The sequence below is a fragment of the Scyliorhinus torazame genome, chromosome 7, assembly GCF_047496885.1.
Source record: "Scyliorhinus torazame isolate Kashiwa2021f chromosome 7, sScyTor2.1, whole genome shotgun sequence".
NCBI lineage: Eukaryota > Metazoa > Chordata > Chondrichthyes > Carcharhiniformes > Scyliorhinidae > Scyliorhinus > Scyliorhinus torazame.
The window spans coordinates 10,364,081-10,383,845 of NC_092713.1; the positions used below are offsets into that span (position 1 = coordinate 10,364,081).

General features: G+C 53.5%; 1 protein-coding gene across 1 annotated transcript in view; it reads left to right on the plus strand.

The window, feature by feature from the left end:
• LOC140427240 (uncharacterized) overlaps nt 1–19,765 on the plus strand; it is a 435,573-nt gene that overhangs the window by 398,240 nt on the left and 17,568 nt on the right. Inside the window, 2 exon segments of the mRNA XM_072512840.1 lie at nt 6,485–6,538; nt 8,624–8,659. Coding sequence (XP_072368941.1) covers nt 6,485–6,538; nt 8,624–8,659 — 90 coding nt within the window.

The following is a 19,765-nucleotide window of genomic DNA, read 5'->3' on the forward strand; positions in this document are numbered from 1 at the left end:
ACAGACCAAAACTGCCAGGCTAACCATCTTACCCACAGACCAAAGCCGCCAGGCTAACCATCTTACCCACAGACCAAAGCTGCCAGGCTAACCATCATCTTACCCACAGACCAAAGCTGCCAGGCTAACCACCTTCAGCACAGACCAAAGCTGCCAGGCTAACCATCTTACCCACAGACCAAAGCTGCCAGGCTAACCATCTTACCCACAGACCAAAGCTGCCAGGCTAACCATCTTACCCACAGACCAAAGCTGCCAGGCTAACCATCTTACCCACAGACCAAAGCTGCCAGGCTAACCATCATCTTACCCACAGACCAAAGCTGCCAGGCTAACCACCTTACCCACAGACCAAAGCCGCCAGGCTAACCACCTTACCCACAGACCAAAGCTGCCAGGCTAACCATCATCTTACCCACAGACCAAAGCTGCCATGCTAACCACCTTACCCACAGACCAAAGCTGCCAGGCTAACCATCATCTTACCCACAGACCAAAGCTGCCAGGCTAACCATCATCTTACCCACAGACCAAAGCTGCCATGCTAACCACCTTACCCACAGACCAAAGCTGCCATGCTAACCATCTTACCCACAGACCAAAGCTGCCAGGCTAACCATCTTACCCACAGACCAAAGCTGCCAGGCTAACCATCATCTTACCCACAGACCAAAGCTGCCAGGCTAACCACCTTACCCACAGACCAAAGCTGCCATGCTAACCATCTTACCCACAGACCAAAGCTGCCAGACTAACCATCATCTTACCCACAGACCAAAGCTGCCAGGCTAACCATCATCTTACCCACAGACCAAAGCTGCCAGGCTAACCACCTTACCCACAGACCAAAGCTGCCATGCTAACCATCTTACCCACAGACCAAAGCTGCCAGGCTAACCATCATCTTACCCACAGACCAAAGCTGCCAGGCTAACCACCTTACCCACAGACCAAAGCCGCCAGGCTAACCATCTTACCCACAGACCAAAGCTGCCAGGCTAACCATCATCTTACCCACAGACCAAAGCTGCCAGGCTAACCATCTTACCCACAGACCAAAGCTGCCAGGCTAACCACCTTACCCACAGACCAAAGCTGCCAGGCTAACCATCATCTTACCCACAGACCAAAGCTGCCAGGCTAACCATCATCTTACCCACAGACCAAAGCTGCCAGGCTAACCACCTTACCCACAGACCAAAGCTGCCAGGCTAACCATCTTACCCACAGACCAAAGCTGCCAGGCTAACCATCTTACCCACAGACCAAAGCTGCCAGGCTAACCATCATCTTACCCACAGACCAAAGCTGCCAGGCTAACCACCTTACCCACAGACCAAAGCTGCCAGGCTAACCATCATCTTACCCACAGACCAAAGCTGCCAGGCTAACCATCTTACCCACAGACCAAAGCTGCCATGCTAACCATCTTACCCACAGACCAAAGCTGCCAGGCTAACCATCATCTTACCCACAGACCAAAGCTGCCAGGCTAACCATCTTACCCACAGACCAAAGCTGCCAGGCTAACCACCTTACCCACAGACCAAAGCTGCCATGCTAACCATCTTACCCACAGACCAAAGCTGCCAGGCTAACCATCATCTTACCCACAGACCAAAGCTGCCAGGCTAACCACCTTACCCACAGACCAAAGCTGCCAGGCTAACCATCTTACCCACAGACCAAAGCTGCCAGGCTAACCATCTTACCCACAGACCAAAGCTGCCATGCTAACCATCTTACCCACAGACCAAAGCTGCCAGGCTAACCACCTTACCCACAGACCAACGCTGCCAGGCTAACCATCTTACCCACAGACCAAAGCTGCCAGGCTAACCATCTTACCCACAGACCAAAGCTGCCAGGCTAACCATCTTACCCACAGACCAAAGCTGCCAGGCTAACCATCATCTTACCCACAGACCAAAGCTGCCAGGCTAACCATCTTACCCACAGACCAACGCTGCCAGGCTAACCACCTTACCCACAGACCAAAGCTGCCAGGCTAACCATCATCTTACCCACAGACCAAAGCTGCCAGGCTAACCATCTTACCCACAGACCAAAGCTGCCAGGCTAACCATCTTACCCACAGACCAAAGCCGCCAGGCTAACCACCTTACCCACAGACCAAAGCTGCCAGGCTAACCATCTTACCCACAGGCCAAAGCTGCCAGGCTAACCACCTTACCCACAGACCAAAGCTGCCAGGCTAACCATCATCTTACCCACAGACCAAAGCTGCCAGGCTAACCATCATCTTACCCACAGACCAAAGCTGCCAGGCTAACCATCATCTTACCCACAGGCCAAAGCTGCCAGGCTAACCACCTTACCCACAGACCAAAGCCGCCAGGCTAACCATCTTACCCACAGACCAAAGCCGCCAGGCTAACCACCTTACCCACAGACCAAAGCTGCCAGGCTAACCACCTTACCCACAGACCAAAGCTGCCAGGCTAACCATCTTACCCACAGACCAAAGCTGCCAGGCTAACCACCTTACCCACAGACCAAAGCTGCCAGGCTAACCATCTTACCCACAGACCAACGCTGCCAGGCTAACCATCTTACCCACAGACCAAAGCTGCCAGGCTAACCACCTTCAGCACAGACCAACGCTGCCAGGCTAACCATCTTACCCACAGACCAACGCTGCCAGGCTAACCATCTTACCCACAGACCAAACCTGCCAGGCTAACCATCTTACCCACAGGCCAAAGCTGCCAGGCTAACCACCTTCAGCACAGACCAACGCTGCCAGGCTAACCATCATCTTACCCACAGACCAAAGCTGCCAGGCTAACCATCTTACCCACAGACCAAACCTGCCAGGCTAACCATCTTACCCACAGACCAACGCTGCCAGGCTAACCATCTTACCCACAGACCAAAGCTGCCAGACTAACCATCTTACCCACAGGCCAAAGCTGCCATGCTAACCACCTTACCCACAGACCAAAGCTGCCAGGCTAACCATCTTACCCACAGACCAAAGCTGCCAGACTAACCATCTTACCCACAGGCCAAAGCTGCCAGGCTAACCATCTTACCCACAGACCAAAGCTGCCAGGCTAACCATCTTACCCACAGACCAAAGCTGCCAGGCTAACCATCTTACCCACAGACCAAAGCCGCCAGGCTAACCACCTTACCCACAGACCAAAGCTGCCAGGCTAACCACCTTACCCACAGACCAAAGCTGCCAGGCTAACCATCATCTTACCCACAGACCAAAGCTGCCATGCTAACCATCTTACCCACAGACCAAAGCTGCCAGGCTAACCATCTTACCCACAGACCAAAGCTGCCATGCTAACCATCTTACCCACAGACCAAAGCTGCCAGGCTAACCATCATCTTACCCACAGACCAAAGCTGCCAGGCTAACCATCTTACCCACAGACCAAAGCTGCCAGGCTAACCATCTTACCCACAGACCAAAGCTGCCAGGCTAACCATCTTACCCACAGACCAAAGCTGCCATGCTAACCATCTTACCCACAGACCAAAGCCGCCAGGCTAACCATCATCTTACCCACAGGCCAAAGCTGCCAGGCTAACCATCTTACCCACAGACCAAAGCTGCCAGGCTAACCATCTTACCCACAGACCAAAGCTGCCAGGCTAACCATCTTACCCACAGACCAAAGCTGCCAGGCTAACCACCTTACCCACAGACCAAAGCTGCCAGGCTAACCATCATCTTACCCACAGACCAAAGCTGCCAGGCTAACCATCATCTTACCCACAGACCAAAGCTGCCAGGCTAACCACCTTACCCACAGACCAAAGCTGCCAGGCTAACCATCATCTTACCCACAGACCAAAGCTGCCAGGCTAACCATCTTACCCACAGACCAAAGCCGCCAGGCTAACCATCATCTTACCCACAGACCAAAGCCGCCAGGCTAACCATCTTACCCACAGACCAAAGCTGCCAGGCTAACCACCTTACCCACAGACCAAAGCCGCCAGGCTAACCATCATCTTACCCACAGACCAAAGCCGCCAGGCTAACCATCTTACCCACAGGCCAAAGCTGCCAGGCTAACCATCATCTTACCCACAGACCAAAGCCGCCAGGCTAACCATCATCTTACCCACAGACCAAAGCTGCCAGGCTAACCATCTTCCCCACAGGCCAAAGCTGCCAGGCTAACCATCATCTTACCCACAGACCAAAGCCGCCAGGCTAACCACCTTACCCACAGACCAAAGCCGCCAGGCTAACCATCATCTTACCCACAGACCAAAGCCGCCAGGCTAACCATCTTACCCACAGGCCAAAGCTGCCAGGCTAACCACCTTACCCACAGACCAAAGCTGCCAGGCTAACCATCATCTTACCCACAGACCAAAGCTGCCAGGCTAACCATCTTACCCACAGACCAAAGCTGCCAGGCTAACCACCTTACCCACAGACCAAAGCTGCCAGGCTAACCATCATCTTACCCACAGACCAAAGCTGCCAGGCTAACCATCTTACCCACAGACCAAAGCTGCCAGGCTAACCACCTTACCCACAGACCAAAGCTGCCAGGCTAACCATCTTACCCACAGGCCAAAGCTGCCAGGCTAACCATCTTACCCACAGACCAAAGCTGCCAGGCTAACCACCTTACCCACAGACCAACGCTGCCAGGCTAACCATCTTACCCACAGACCAAAGCCGCCAGGCTAACCATCTTACCCACAGGCCAAAGCTGCCAAGCTAACCATCTTACCCACAGACCAAAGCTGCCAGGCTAACCACCTTACCCACAGACCAACGCTGCCAGGCTAACCATCTTACCCACAGACCAAAGCCGCCAGGCTAACCATCTTACCCACAGACCAAAGCTGCCAGGCTAACCATCTTACCCACAGACCAAAGCTGCCATGCTAACCATCATCTTACCCACAGACCAAAGCCGCCAGGCTAACCATCTTACCCACAGGCCAAAGCTGCCAGGCTAACCACCTTACCCACAGACCAAAGCTGCCAGGCTAACCATTTTCATCCGCAGATCAAAGAATTTAGGCAGAGAATGAAAGAGACCCAGAAATGGCCGTTAACTGAAAATTACACAACGTCCTGGCCTCAACTACTTTCTGTGGTAGCGAATTTCACAGATTCCCCGCTCTCTGGGTGAAGAAATCTCTCCTCACCTCAGTCCTAAAAGGTTTACCCCTTATCCTCAAACTGTGACCCCTCGTTCTGGACTCCCCCACCATCGGGAACATTCTTTCTGAATCTACCCTGTCTAATCTTAGAATTTTGTAAGTTTCTGTGGGATCCCCTCTCACTCTTGTAAACTCCAATGAATATAATCCTAACTGACTTAGTCTCTCCTCATATGACAGTCCCGCCATCCCAGGAATCAGCCTGGTAAACCCTCGCTGCTCTCCCTCCACAGCAAGAACATCCTTCCTCAGATAAGGACACCAAAACTGCCCACAATACTCCAGGTGTGACCTCACCAAGGCCCTCATGTGACATTCCACATCACAATGTGGGCGATACTGTTTTCTCAGTCACATTAAGCCTCACAGTCCCAAGCACTCTTATTCCACACACTTAAGAGCCTCAAAAGGGCTGAGAGGAGACAGACTGCCGGACCCCTTAGCCACTGCAGGCACCCCCATTATATGGGGGACAATTCAGTGGGCTTGCCACCTGCTTTAGTTCACCTACAACCCACCGTCGGCAGGGTCACATGGTCATGTTGACTGATGGAGCAGGCTGGAGTGGCCGTAGAGTCCACGGATACTCCTATTTGTTAGGAAAACCCCAGTATCTTCCAGCCCCACCTGTTGACTGATTCGGAGATTGGTAGCCTCCCTGGAACTAGCCGCTTGTCTCGTGATGCATTGCCGCGTGAAAAGGAAACAGGAGTCAGCGACTTTCTGAAAGGGGGACAGGGAGAGGGGAATTCAGTCTGACTGAACCATTGTCAATGCTGCTTCAAATTGGACAGTTGTCATCCAAGAATTCCCTTGTCAGTGTCATAATCTCCACCAGTATATTATGGTGCAGACCACACACACACACTGATGGACATGCACTGGGACCAATCAGCATACACAACACCACAGCCAATCACCAGTGAGAGCACACGTACTATAAAGACAGGGGACAGGAGAGTTCCTGCTCATTCTAGTAGCAGCCAGCTCGGAGCACAGAGCTCACAGCCTGCAACACAGACATTCACCATGTGCTGATTCACCTGGTTAGGACTAGGCAAGGGTCAACAGTTAAAGCTGGTATTGCATTTACCCACAGTTCAAGTATGTTAATATAGTTAACCTTATAATAAAATAGAGTTGCACCACTTCCAGTGTTGGTGACCTGTTTGTGATCCAGAACACCCAACACATCAGTCAGGTCACAGCCTATCAAAGGGAAATAACTCGAGTGCTGCATGAAAACTGTAAATACCCCAAGGTGTTTTCCCTGCTGCTTTATGAATTCTAATGCTCTTGATGTTTTTGTGAAAAGGGGGATTCCGGACCATTTGGACCCGCTGGAATTATTGGGCCGGCCGGGAGTCCTGTAAGTACCGTCCACGCCATTAACAGTTCAGAACATCGAATAATCGACTTATTATCCTTGCCAGGCCAATATCGACAGCATTGGATGGAATTGAACAGCACCTGGGGAGGCCATTCTGCTGATCTCAGTTCATCCTAAAGCATCCCATTATTTTAAATGATCCGAAGCCTTTATCCCCCCAAATCTCCACCCTGGGGTTCCTTTTGTTTCACGATCGATCGCAGTGTGAAAAACCTTGTTGATGTCGGTTTGAAATATTTTCCTTTTGCTACTTTTAACGTGTGTCTCTTCTCGCTGCTGACAGTAATGAGAGGTCATTGACAGAGGAATGAGAGATGCTACACCGCATGTTTAGACCACCTCGCTGTGCAGCTGAAATTGTCCTCTTTAGAACAGAGAAGGTTGGAAAAGTGATTGAATGAAGGTGGCTCAGAATCATGCGGGAATGTGATTGAGTGAACAAAGAAACGTGGGCCAAATTCCCCGTTCGGGATGCGGACGCCGGGGCTGAATTGCGTGCGCTTCGCGTTCCCATTGGGGACGCTGTTTGTGGAGCAATTCAGGACACACTAATGGACCAGGGCAGCACGGTAGCACAGTGGTTAGCACTGTTGTTTCACAGCGCCAGGGTTCCAGGTTCGATTCCCGGCTTGGGTCACTGTCTGTGCGGAGTCTGCACGTTCTCCCCGTGTCTGCGTGGGTTTCCTCCGGGTGCTCCGGTTTCCTCCCACAAGTCCCAAAAGACGTGCTGTTAAGTAATTTGGACATTCTGAATTCTCCCTCTGTGTACCCGAACAGGCGCCGGAGTGTGGCGACTAGGGGTTTTTCACCGTAACTTCATTGTAGTGTTAATGTAAGCCTGCTTGTGACGATAAAGATTATTATTATTACCAGCACTCTGTTGCCGTGAATTCTGAGCAATTCCCGGCCCTGTGGGCATTCTAATCAGTACAGCAAAGAGCCTGGTATTTAAATGCCAGGGCGACACAGTGACACAGCGGGTTCGCCCGGCTGCCTCACAGCGACAGGGACCCGGGTTCGATTCCCGGCTTGGATCACGGTCTGTGTGGAGTCTGCACCGTATCCTCCGGTTTCCTCCCACAGTCCAGAGATGTGCAAGTTAGGTGGGGTCCTTTGGGGACAGGGAGGCCCGCACAGGCCCAGCTAGGTGCTCTTTCAGAGGGTCGATGCAAACTCGATGGAACGGATGGTCTCCTTCTGCACTGTAGGAATTCTATGTTGCCATGGTATGCCCGCCGCTTCTGGTGTGGAGCGCAGAGCTCCTTATCGCCACCAGCGAGGGACCGGACGGCATGGGCGGCAGACCTCGATTTTGGCTGGACGCCCGATTGGGGTTCGCGTTTGCGGCGTTGCGAATCGGAGAATTCCACCCAGTGTTTCCAGTGGCGGGAGGGAGGGTAACCAGAGGGACACAGATTGGAGAGAATCGGGAAAAGAAGCAGAGGGGGAGATGAGGAGGATGTTTTTTACCCAGCGAGTTGTTGTGAGGCAGAGGGGGAGATGAGGAGGATGTTTTTTACACAGCGAGTTGTTGTGATCTGGAAGGTGCTGCCTGAAAGGGCGGTGGAAGCAGATTCAACAATAACTTGCAGAGAAAGAATTAGCAGGGAAGGAGCGAAAGAACAGGAGGTGTGGATTGTTTGGATTGTTCTTCCAAAGAGCCAGTACGGACATGATGGACTGAATGGCCCCGTCTGTATCATTTCACAATAGCTGAGCCCCCAAAGGTCAAGCATCTAAGAGTATCAAGCCTGCTTACATAATAGACCATAAGATATAGGAGCAGAATTAGGCCACTCGGCCCATCAAGTCTGCTCCACCATTCAATCATGGCTGATATTTTTCTCATCCCCATTCTCCTGCCTTTTCCCCATAACCCCTTATTAATCAAGAACACCAGATTCGTGCTTGAGATTCTGTGACCCACAGGGCCACAGACCCAAGAGGTGGAAGTAGGCAGAATAGTTCTTTCTCAGAACAGAAGAACTAGGAGCAAGAGTTGGCAATTCAGCCTCTCGAGCCTGTTTAGCAACTGATGTGTATTATTTTTCTTTTCCTTTACAGGGTCCCAGAGGAGTGAAAGGAACCAGGGGCACTATGGTGAGGCCATTGAGTAAACAGTCGCTTTATATTCCCTTCAGCAACATACTGACAGAAATTTAGAAATCTTGGTCAGAATGGTGTTGATGTTTGTCGTGTCAACAATTAACCAATGTCGAAATAAGTCTGCATGTCTGGTACAGTTGAAGAAGGTTGTGTGAAGATTGTGCAGAGGATGAACAGCAGCATGGACTGGATGGGCTGAATGTCCATTTCCCATGTCGTAAGCTTGATGTAATTCTCTGTAATATGTTGATCTGGGGCGAAATTCTCCGGAAACTGGAGAATTTCGGAACACGAAAATTCTCCAGCTGGCGGAAACGGCCTTTGTTGCCCCGCCAGCTGGCGCGGAAATGACATCTCCGGGCGGCGCATGCGCGGGAGCGTCAGCGGCCGCTGACAGTTTCCCACGCATGCGCAGTGGAGGGAGTCTCTTCCACCTCCGCCACGAGGTGTGAGGCGGAAGGGAAAGAGTGCCCCCATGGCACAGGCCCGCCCGCGGATCGGTGGGCCCCGATCACGGACCAGGCCACCGTGGGGGCACACCCCGGGGTCAGATCGCCCTGCGCCCCCCCCCCAGGACCCCGGAGCCCGCCCGCGCCGCCTTGTCCCGCCGGTAAGGTAGGTGATTTAATTTACGCCGGTGGGACTTCGGCCCATACGGGCCGGAGAATCGAGCGGGGGGGGGGGCCCGCCAACCGGCGCGGCGCGATTCCCGCCCCCGCCGAATATCCGGTGCCGGAGACTTCGGCAACCGGCGGGGGCGGGATTCAGGACAGCCCCCGGCGATTCTCCGACCCGGCGGGGGGTCGGAGAATGTCGCCCCAGGTGACTTTGATTGATTGATTTATTGTCACATGAAAGTGAAAAGTGCTTTTCTGCGGCCAAGGGAATGTACACGGTACGTACATAGTAGACAAAAGAATAATCAACAGAGTACATTAACAAATGGTACATCGACAAACAGTGATTGGTTACAGTGCGGAACAAGGGGCCAAACAAGAGTAGCATAGGGCGTCGTGAATAGTGTTCTTACAGGGAACAGATCAGTCCGAGGGGGAGTTGTTGAGGAGACTACTAGCTGTGGGAAAGAAGCAGGGCGGGATTCTCTGATCCTGAGGCTAAGTGTTGACGCCGTCGTAAACGCATGCACGCTAGGTTCCTTCTCCGCGCCGGCCCCCAAGCAACATGGAGGAGAGCTACAGGGGCCGGCGCGGAGTAAAAGAGGCCCCCACCAGGAGAAGCCAGCCCACCGATCGGTAGGCCCCGATCGCGGGCCAGGCCAAGGTGGAGGCCCCCCCGGGGGTCAGATCCCCCCCCCCCCCCCCCAGCCCCCCCACCCGGCCGCCCCCCGCAGGATGGACGCACCTAGGAAGACCACATTTGAACGGCGCCGGCGGGATTCGGGCTATCTCAGCGGCCACTCGGCCCATCCCGCGTGGAAAATCACTGGATTGGTCACCGGAGAATCGGCGGACCGGCATCGGGGCGGCATCGCGTGAATCGTGCCCGGCCCGGCGATTCTCTGACCCGGCCCTGGGGTCAGAGAATCCCGCCCGCTATTCCTATGTCTGGATGTGCGGGTCTTCAGACTTCTGTATCTTCTGATGATGGAAGGGTCAGGAAGAGGGCAATGCCTGGGTGGGAGGAGTCTCTGATAATGCTGTCTGCCTTCCTGAGGCAGAGGGAGGTGTAGACAGAATCAATGTGGGGGTGGGAAGCTTGTGTGATGCGTTGGGCTGAGTTCACCACACTCTGCAGTTTCTTGCGACCTCGGGACGAGCAGTTTCCATACCAGGCTGTGATGCAGCCGGATAGGATGCTCTCTATCGCACATCTGTAGAAGTTTGTGAGAGTCGATGCAGACATGCCGAATTTCTTTAGCTTCCGTAGGAAGTAGACACGTTGTTGGGCTTTCTTGACTGTTGCATCAACGTGAGTGGACCAGGACAGACTGTTGGTGATGGTGACCCCCAGGAACTTAAAGCTATCGACCATGACGTGAAATAAGGTGGGAAGAGGTTCATTTGGAGCAAAAGCGTTGGGATGCAAGGCGTATTTCCACACTGGAGTCCTTAGGCTCAGGTAACTCTCTCAGGTTTCACGGTAAGGTACCACAAATTATCCATTCACAAGACATGAGCATCACTGGCAAGGCCAGAACGTGTTGCCCATTCCTAATTGCCCTTGAAAAAGTGGGTGATGAGCCACCTTACATACAACTGAGTGTCTTGTCAGGTCATTCCAGAGGTCAGTTAGGAGTCAACCCCATTGCTGTGGGTCTGGAGTCCCAGGTAGGCCAGACCAGGTAAGGACGGCAGATTTCCTTCCCTAAAGGGCACTAAGGACATGAGTGAGCCAGATGGGTTTTGCAACAATTTTGTTGTTTCCACGCAATCCTACAAACCCCTAACCATCTCACCCTATTGACATCGCCGAGTATTCATTTCTCTCGCATGTGCTCGCCCAGCATCCCCGTAAGTGACGAGTACGAGGAGTACGAGGAGTCCTGGTAGGGAGTTCCATTTGAAGAGTAAGCAGAGAGGATTCTGCTGGTTTATTATATTCCTGCAGCTCTGCTTGGCAGTATTCATGCTGAGGATGTTATAAACGATAGTTACACAACAGGACAAGAAGCAGATGGGTATTTCAAACACTCCAAAAGAAACCTGACGCTTACAGGATGAAACATTTTGACCTGTTCATAAAATACAGATGAACTCTGCGTGAGAAATACAGCCATGAATCACACAAACATTAACAAGCTTCTTTCTTCGAATGAAAGAGTTATGCCTTTGGCTGTCTGTTAAGCCTGTCAGGGGTTTGTTTCGCTGGACGTGTTCTACAGACCAAATGGGGGCATGGAAAGGTCAGCTACGGGGAGCGTTTCGTTTCCATTCTGCCCTGTGGACTGCATCAAACTGAGCAGAAGCCGGAGTTCAATGAGATGCCCGAGGGTTAACTGATCCTTCCGAGAGTCATGGAGTTCAACAGCACAGCAAGAGTAAAAAACAAGGAGCTTCCGCAACATCTCTCCTTTCAGTGATATTCAAGAGTGCTAATTGTATCATTTATTGATTGGGTGTTTAATTGTCTCGGCGGGACTAGGGGTTCACTTGCGCTCTGGAGGAGGAACGGCTGAAACGCCAGTTGTTGGGTTTGGAGCTGCGTGTTTATAATATTTATCTCCATAAAGTCTAGAATCCAGCTCCACCCTTCACTGCTGGCTATCTAAAGTCTAAACGCAATGGTAAGGTTTATAATCTGTATCCCACTCCAAATAGAATATTTGGGGTCAGGGGCGAAGTTCTCCCCCAACGGCGCGATGTCCGCCGACTGGCGCCTAAAACGGCGCCAACCAGACGGGCATCGCGCCGGCCCAAAGGAGCGGAATGCTCCGCATCTTTGGGGGCCGAGCCCCAACATTGAGGGGCTAGGCTGGCGCCGGAGGGATTTCCGCCCCGCCAGCTGGCGCGGAAATGGCGTTTGGTGCCCCGCCAGCTGGCGCGGAAATGCGGCGCATGCGCGGGAGCATCAGCGGCCGCCGACAGTTTCCCGCGCATGCGCAGTGGGGAGACTCTCTTCCGCCTCCGCCATGGTGGAGGCTGTTGCGGAGGCGGAAGGGAAAGAGTGCCCCCACGGCACAGGCCCGCCCGCGGATCGGTGGGCCCCGATCGGGGGCCAGGCCACCGTGGGGGCACCCCGTGGGGCCAGATCGCCCCGCGCCCCCCCCCCCAGGACCCTGGAGCCCGCCCACGCCGCCTTGTCCCGCCGGTAAATACCAGCTTTGATTTACGCCGGCGGGACAGGCAATTTCTGGGCGGGACTTCGGCCCATCCGGGCCGGAGAATTGAGCGGGGGGGTCCCGCCAACCGGCGCGGCCCGATTCCCGCCCCCGTCCAATCTCCGGTACCGGAGACTTCGGCGGGGGCGGGATTCATGGCGGCCAACGGCCATGCTCCGATCCGGCGGGGGGTCGGAGAATGACGCCCCAGATTAGAGACTTTGGGGGCGATTCTCCGATATTGAGGCCAAATGTTCGTGCCGGCGTGAACAGGGCCCGAGCACCACCTATTCTGGCCCCCACTGCATGCGCAGTAGGGGCAGCTCAATCCTGCGCATGCGCGGGGAACTTCTTACGCGCGCCGTCCCCGACCCAACATGGGGTCGGTGTTCAGGGGCCAGCTGTGGCGGAAAGTAGGCCCGGGTGGGGGGGGGGGGGGAGAGAGGCCGGCCCGCCGATCGGTGGGCCCCGATCGCAGGCCAGACCCCTTCGGAGGCCCCCCTGGTGAACGACCCCCCCCCCCCCCCCTCCCACAGGCTGCCCCCCGAGCATCCCGCAGAGTTCCCGCCGGCAGCGACCAGGAGTGAACGGCGCCGGCGGGACTCTGTCGCATTGGGACGGCAGCCACGCCGATTCCAGCGGCCCGCCCCGCGCCAAGCGCGCCGGCTCAAATGGCGGCGATTCGCCGCACCTCGGAGAATCGGGCGCCGGCGCGGTTGCGCCAATTCTCCGGCCCGGCACGGGCCAACAGTACTTCTCTAAATTCAAGACTTTGGGGAGGTGGTAGCGTCATGGTATTCTCACTGGACTAACAAACCAGAAACCCAGAGTCATGCTCTGGGGACCCAGGTTAAAATCCCGCCACCGCAGATGGTGAAATTTGAATTCAATAAAAATCTTGATATAAAAAGTCGAAAGGTGACGATGAAACCATTGTCGATTGTCATAAAAACATACCTAGTTGTCTAATGTCCTTTAGGGAAGGAAATGTCATGGAATTTACAGTGCAGAAGTAGGCCATTCGGCCCATCGAGTCCACAACGGCCCTAGGAAAGAGTACCCAACTTAAGCCCATGCCTCTACCCTATCTCTGTAACCCAGTAACCCCACCCCATCCTTTTGGACACGAAGGGCAATTTATCACGGCCAATCCACCTAACCTGCACATCTTTGGACTGTGGGAGGAAACCGGAGCACCCGGAGGAAACCCACGCAGACGCGGGGAGGACGTGCAGACTCCGCACAGACAGTGACCCAAGCCGGGAATCGAACCTGGGACCCTGGAGCTCTGAAGCAACTGTGCTAACCACTGCGCTACCGTGCTGCCCACAAATCTGCCGTCCTTACCTGGTCTGGCCTACATGTGACTCCAGACCCACAGCAATGTGATTGACTTTAAAAATGCCCCAGCCAGTCACGCAGTTCAAGAGCAAAATTAGGGATGGGCCACAAAATCTGACCTCAGCTCACATCCCGTACATGAATAGAAAGAAAGAAAATGTCAGCATTGATTCTATAGGCGAGAAACATGATGAGAATCGATACTCTTCGGAGTTGCTGCAGAGTCTAACTTCAATGGACAGGCTGCTGCCCAAACATAGAGTCAAGGAAGGAGCAGTAACAAGGTGCAACACAGCTTGATTCCTATACAAGGACCTGGTGCTGTAATGTTCTTTGTTCTAAAAGTGCAATAGAAATGCAAGTTGTTATTGTAAAGGGCTTCGGGCCATTCAGGTGCCATATGAACGGGTTCTTTCCTGCAAAGGGTGAGTTGGATTTCATTTGAAACCCTGAAGACATTGTGACAGGAACAACATTCTTTGTGCGCCTAAGTCTTGTTCTTTTCAAATCTTTTCTTGACTTCAATATGCAAATAATTCAATGTACCGTGACAAATGTTCTTGTCAGGGCAGGATTCCTGCAAGAGTCGCCATTGAGACGGGCGATATACATTTTCACCATCCCCATCCAATGAAGACAGTTGAATGCAAATTCCTTAATCGACAGCTGAATAAAATGTCTGCGAACTGAATAGGGGTCAGCAGAAGGTCCCCACCAAGAAATCCAACAGGGAATTTGAGAGAAATGTCATGACCCTGAGAGTCCCGCCGTTCATCCTTCAGTATTCAAGAACACCATCTTCATTTCTCATCCAGGTGTTGGGCTGTGTGGGTGCAAAGGTGGATGACAAGACCGACCTGAGCACGAAAAGCTCTCGTGCAATGGGGACAGGACGGTGAGGCTGGTAGATAGTTGGGGGCCCTGTTCTCATGGTTTTTACGTACCTTGTGCTTGTTTTGCGCTGACACTATCAGTTGTTCCTCGTATGCTGAGGCGCCGTTTCCAGTCTGAGTGGTCCTGGGCAGGGTCAATTTTGAAGTCCTTGAGGTAGGTTTTCAGGGTTTCCTTGAAGCGTTTCTTCCGGCCTCCATGGGAGCGTGCAGTTCACCGACGAATATTCGCTGAGGGCGAGAGTCGGTTGTCGGGCATTCTGGTGACCTGTCCAGACCATCGGGGCAGTTTCTGTCGTAACATTGTGAAGATTCTGACCATGCCGGCTCCCCCCGAGGACCTCTGTATCTGGGACTTTGATGTTACGCTTTTGGTATCGAGGAACTTGCAGAGGCAGCCAAGGTGGAGGCGATTGATTTTCTTGTGGGTCGCTGGTACACGGTCCAGGTCTCACTCGCGTGGAGAGCAGTGGAGAGGACGGCTGCTCGGTAAACCTTGAGCTTGGTTTTTAGGCCCCCCGCCACATTCCCACACTGAATAGCGAAGATGTTGTCTATATGGACTTCAGTAAGGCCTTTGACAAGGTCCCTCATGGCAGACTGGCACAAAAGGTCATTTGGGAGGAATAACAGCAAAAGGGATTACTATTTCAATGATAAAATATTAAAACATGCTGCTGTGCAGAGAGACCTGGGTGTGCTAGTGCATGAGTCGCATAAAGTTGGTTTACAGGTGCAACAAGTGATTAAGAAGGCAAATGGAGTTTTGCCCTTCATTGCTAGCGGGATGGAGTTTAAGACTAGGGAGGTTCTGCTGCAATTGTATAAGGTGTTAGTGAGGCCACACCTGGAGTATTGTGTTCAGTTTTGGTCTCCTTACCTGAGAAAGGACGTACTGTCACTGGAAGGTGTGCAGAGGAGATTCACTAGGTTAATCCCAGAGCTGAAGGGGTTGGATTACGAGGAGAGGTTGAGTAGACTGGGACTGAACTCGTTGGAATTTAGAAGGATGAGGGGGATTTTATAGAAACATATAAAATTATGAAGGGAATAGATAGGATAGATGCGGGCAGGTTGTTTCCACTGGCGGGTGAAAGCAGAACACGGGGCCCTCAAAATAAGGGGAAGTAGATTTAGGACTGAGTTTGGGAGGAACTTCTTCACCCAAAGGGTTGTGAATCTATGGAATTCCTTGCCCAGTGAAGCAGTTGAGGCTCCTTCATTAAATATTTTTAAGATAAAGATAGATAGTTTTTTGAAGAATAAAGGGATTAAGGGTTATGGTGTTCGGGCGGGAAAGTGGAGCTGAGTCCGGAAAATATCAGCCATGATCTCATTGAATGGTGGAGCAGGCTCGAGGGGCCAGATGGCCTACTCCTGCTCCTAGTTCTTATGTTCTTATGTTCTAAAAGATGCAGTCACACGGGATCAGGGGTGAGCTGGTAAGGTGGATACAAAACTGGCTAGGTCATAGAAGGCAAAGAGTAGCAATGGAGGGATGCTTTTCTAATTGGAGGGCTGTGACTAGTGATGTTCTGCAGGGATCAGTGCTGGGACCTTTGCTGTTTGTAGTATATATAAATGATTTGGAGGAAAATGTAACTGGTCTGATTAGTAAGTTTGTGGACGACACAAAGGTTGGTGGAATTGCGGATAGCAATGAGGACTGTCAGAGGATACAGCAGGATTTAGATCGTTTGGAGACTTGGGCGGAGAGATGGCAGATGGGGTTTAATCTGGGCAAATGTGAGGTAATACATTTTAGAAGGTCTAATACAGGTAGGGAATATACACTTGAGGTAGAACCCTCAAGAGTATTGACAGTCAGAGAGATCTAGGTATACAGGTCCACAGGTCACTGAAAGGGGCAACACAGGTGGAGAAGGTAGTCAAGAAGGCAAACAGCATGCTTGCCTTCATTGGCAGGGGCATTGAATATAAAAATTGGCAAGTCATGTTGCAGCTGTATAGAACCTTAGTTAGGCCACACTTGGAGTATAGTGTTCAATTCTGGTCGCCACACTACCAGAAGGATGTGGAGGCTTTAGAAGAGGGTGCAGAAGAGATTTACCAGGATGTTGCCTGGTATGGAGGGCATTAGCGATGAGGAGAGGTTGAATAAACTTGGTTTGTTCTCACTGGAACGAAGGAGGTTGAGGGGCGACCTGATAGAGGTCTACAAAATTATGAGGGGCATAGACAGAGTGGATAGTCAGAGACTTTTTCCCAGGGTAGAGGGGTCAATTATTAGGGGGCATAGGTTTAAGGTGCGAGGGGCAAGGTTTAGAGGAGATGTACGAGGCAAGTTTTTCACACAGAGGATAGTGGGAACTCGCTGCCGGAGGAGGTGGTGGAAGCAGGGACGATAGTGACATTTAAGGGGCATCTTGACAAATACTTGAATAGGATGGGAATAGAGGGATACGGACCCAGGAAGTGTAGAAGATTGTAGTTTAGTCGGGCAGCATGGTCGGCGCGGGCTTGGAGGGCCGAAGGGCCTGTTCCTGTGCTGTACATTTCTTTGTTAATTTGTCTTCCGAAGGACACACTGGCTTTGGCAATTCTGGCATTTGTCTCATCATTGACATGAACACAGCGTGAGAGAATGCTGCCCAGATAGGTGAACGTGTCCACAGCGGCCAGCTTGTGGTCATTTACCCACACTGGCTCTCAATAGAGTTTTCTTGGCGCGGGTGGGTATCCGACCACTGTCTTCTTCAGGATGTGGAGAACAGGTTCAGAATGTGCTGCATGTCTACCTCACTTCCAGCGTTATTGTAGTCATCAGCAAATAGAAAATCACACAATCTATCAATGAGAACCCTGGGGCATCATTCGCCGACCCCCCCACCAGGTCGGAGAATCGCCGGGGGCTGGCGTGAATCCCGCACCCGGCGGTTGCCGAAGTCTCCGGCACCAGAGATTCGGTGGGGACGGGAATCGCGCCGCGCCGGTTGGCGGGCCCCCCCCGCTCGATTCTCCGGCCCGTATGAGCCGAAGTCCCACCGATAAATTGCCTGTCCCGCCGGCGTGGATGAAACCACCTTTTGAACGGCGGGACAAGGCGGCGTGGGCGGGCTCCGGGGTCCTGGGGGGGCGCGGGGCGATCTGGCCCCGGGGGGTGCCCCCACGGTGGCCTGGCCCGCGATCAGGGCCCACCGATCCGCGGGCGGGCCTGTGCCGTGGGGGCACTCTTTCCCTTCCGCCTTCGCCACGGTCTCCACCATGGCGGAGGTGGAAGAGACTCCCTCCATTGCGCATGCGCGGGAAACTGTCGCATGCGCCGCCTGGAGATGTCATTTCCGCGCCAGCTGGCGGGGCAACAAAGGCCGTTTCCGCCAGCTGGCGGGGCGGAAATTCCTCCGGCACCGGCCTAGCCCCTCAATGTTGGGGCTCGGCACCTTTGGGGCGGCGCGATGCCCGTCAGATTGGCATCGTTTTGGGCGCCAGTCGGCGGACATCGCGCCGTTTCCGGAGAATTTCGCCCCTGGTCTTTACCCAGAGAGTAATGGCAGTGTGGAACTGACTCCCACAGGGAGTGGGGAGAATGTGGGACTCGGTCCCACAGGGAGTGGGGAGAATGTGGAACTCACTCCCACAGGGAGTGAGGAGAATGTGGGACTCGCTCCCACAGGGAGTGGGGAGAGTGTGGGACTCGCTCCCACAGGGAGTGGGGAGAATGTGGAACTCGCTCCCACAGGGAGTGGGGAGAATGTGGGACTCGCTCCCACAGGGAGTGGGGAGAATGTGGAACTCACTCCCACAGGGAGTGGGGAGAATGTGGAACTCGCTCCCACAGGGAGTGGGGAGAGTGTGGGACTCACTCCCACAGGGAGTGGGGAGAATGTGGAACTCGCTCCCACAGAGAGTGGGGAGAATGTGGGACTCGCTCCCACAGAGAGTGGGAAGAATGTGGAACTCGCTCCCACAGAGAGTGGGGAGAATGTGGGACTCGCTCCCACAGGGAGTGGGGAGAGTGTGGAACTCGCTCCCACGGGGAGTGGGGAGAATGTGGGACTCGCTCCCACAGGGAGTGGGGAGAGTGTGGAACTCGCTCCCACAGGGAGTGGGGAGAATGTGGAACTCGCTCCCACAGGGAGTGGGGAGAATGCGGAACTCGCTCCCACAGGGAGTGGGGAGAATGCGGGACTCGCTCCCACGGGGAGTGGGGAGAATGTGGGACTCGCTCCCACGGGGAGTGGGGAGAATGTGGAACTCGCTCCCACTGGGAATGGGGAGAATGTGGAACTCGCTCCCACAGAGAGTGGGGAGAATGTGGGACTGGCTCCCACAGGGAGTGGGGAGAATGTGGGACTCGCTCCCACAGGGAGTGGGGAGAATGTGGGACTCGCTCCCACAGGGAGTGGGGAGAATGTGGAACTCACTCCCACAGAGAGTGGGGAGAGTGTGGAACTCGCTCCCACAGGGAGTGGGGAGAATGTGGAACTCGCTCCCACAGGGAGTGGGGAGAATGTGGAACTCGCTCCCACAGGGAGTGGGGAGAATGTGGAACTCGCTTCCACAGGGAGTGGGGAAAATGTGGGACTCGCTCCCACAGGGAGTGGGGAGAATGTGGAACTCGCTCCCACAGGGAGTGGGGAGAATGTGGGACTCGCTCCCACAGGGAGTGGGGAGAATGTGGGACTCGCTCCCACAGGGAGTGGGGAGAATGTGGAACTTGCTCCCACAGGGAGTGGGGAGAATATGGGACTCGCTCCCACAGGGAGTGGGGAGAATGTGGAACTCGCTCCCACAGGGAGTGGGGAGAATGCGGAACTCGCTCCCACAGGGAGTGGGGAGAATGCGGAACTCGTTCCCATAGCGACTGGTTGAGGTGAATATTATCGAGACATTTAAGGGGACGCTGGGGATACACATGTGGGAGAGAGGAATAGAAGGAGATGCTGAGAGGGTGAGATGGAAAGGGGGAGGGAAGAGGTCCGGACGGCTGAATTACCTCTTTCTGTGCTATAAATTCTATATCATTCTTCTGTAAAAGAAGTAATCATTGAAAAATAAAGGGCGTGATTTAACTGGAAAAAAAACCATGGGCGAAATTCTCCGGAAACGGCGCGATGTCCGCCGACTGGT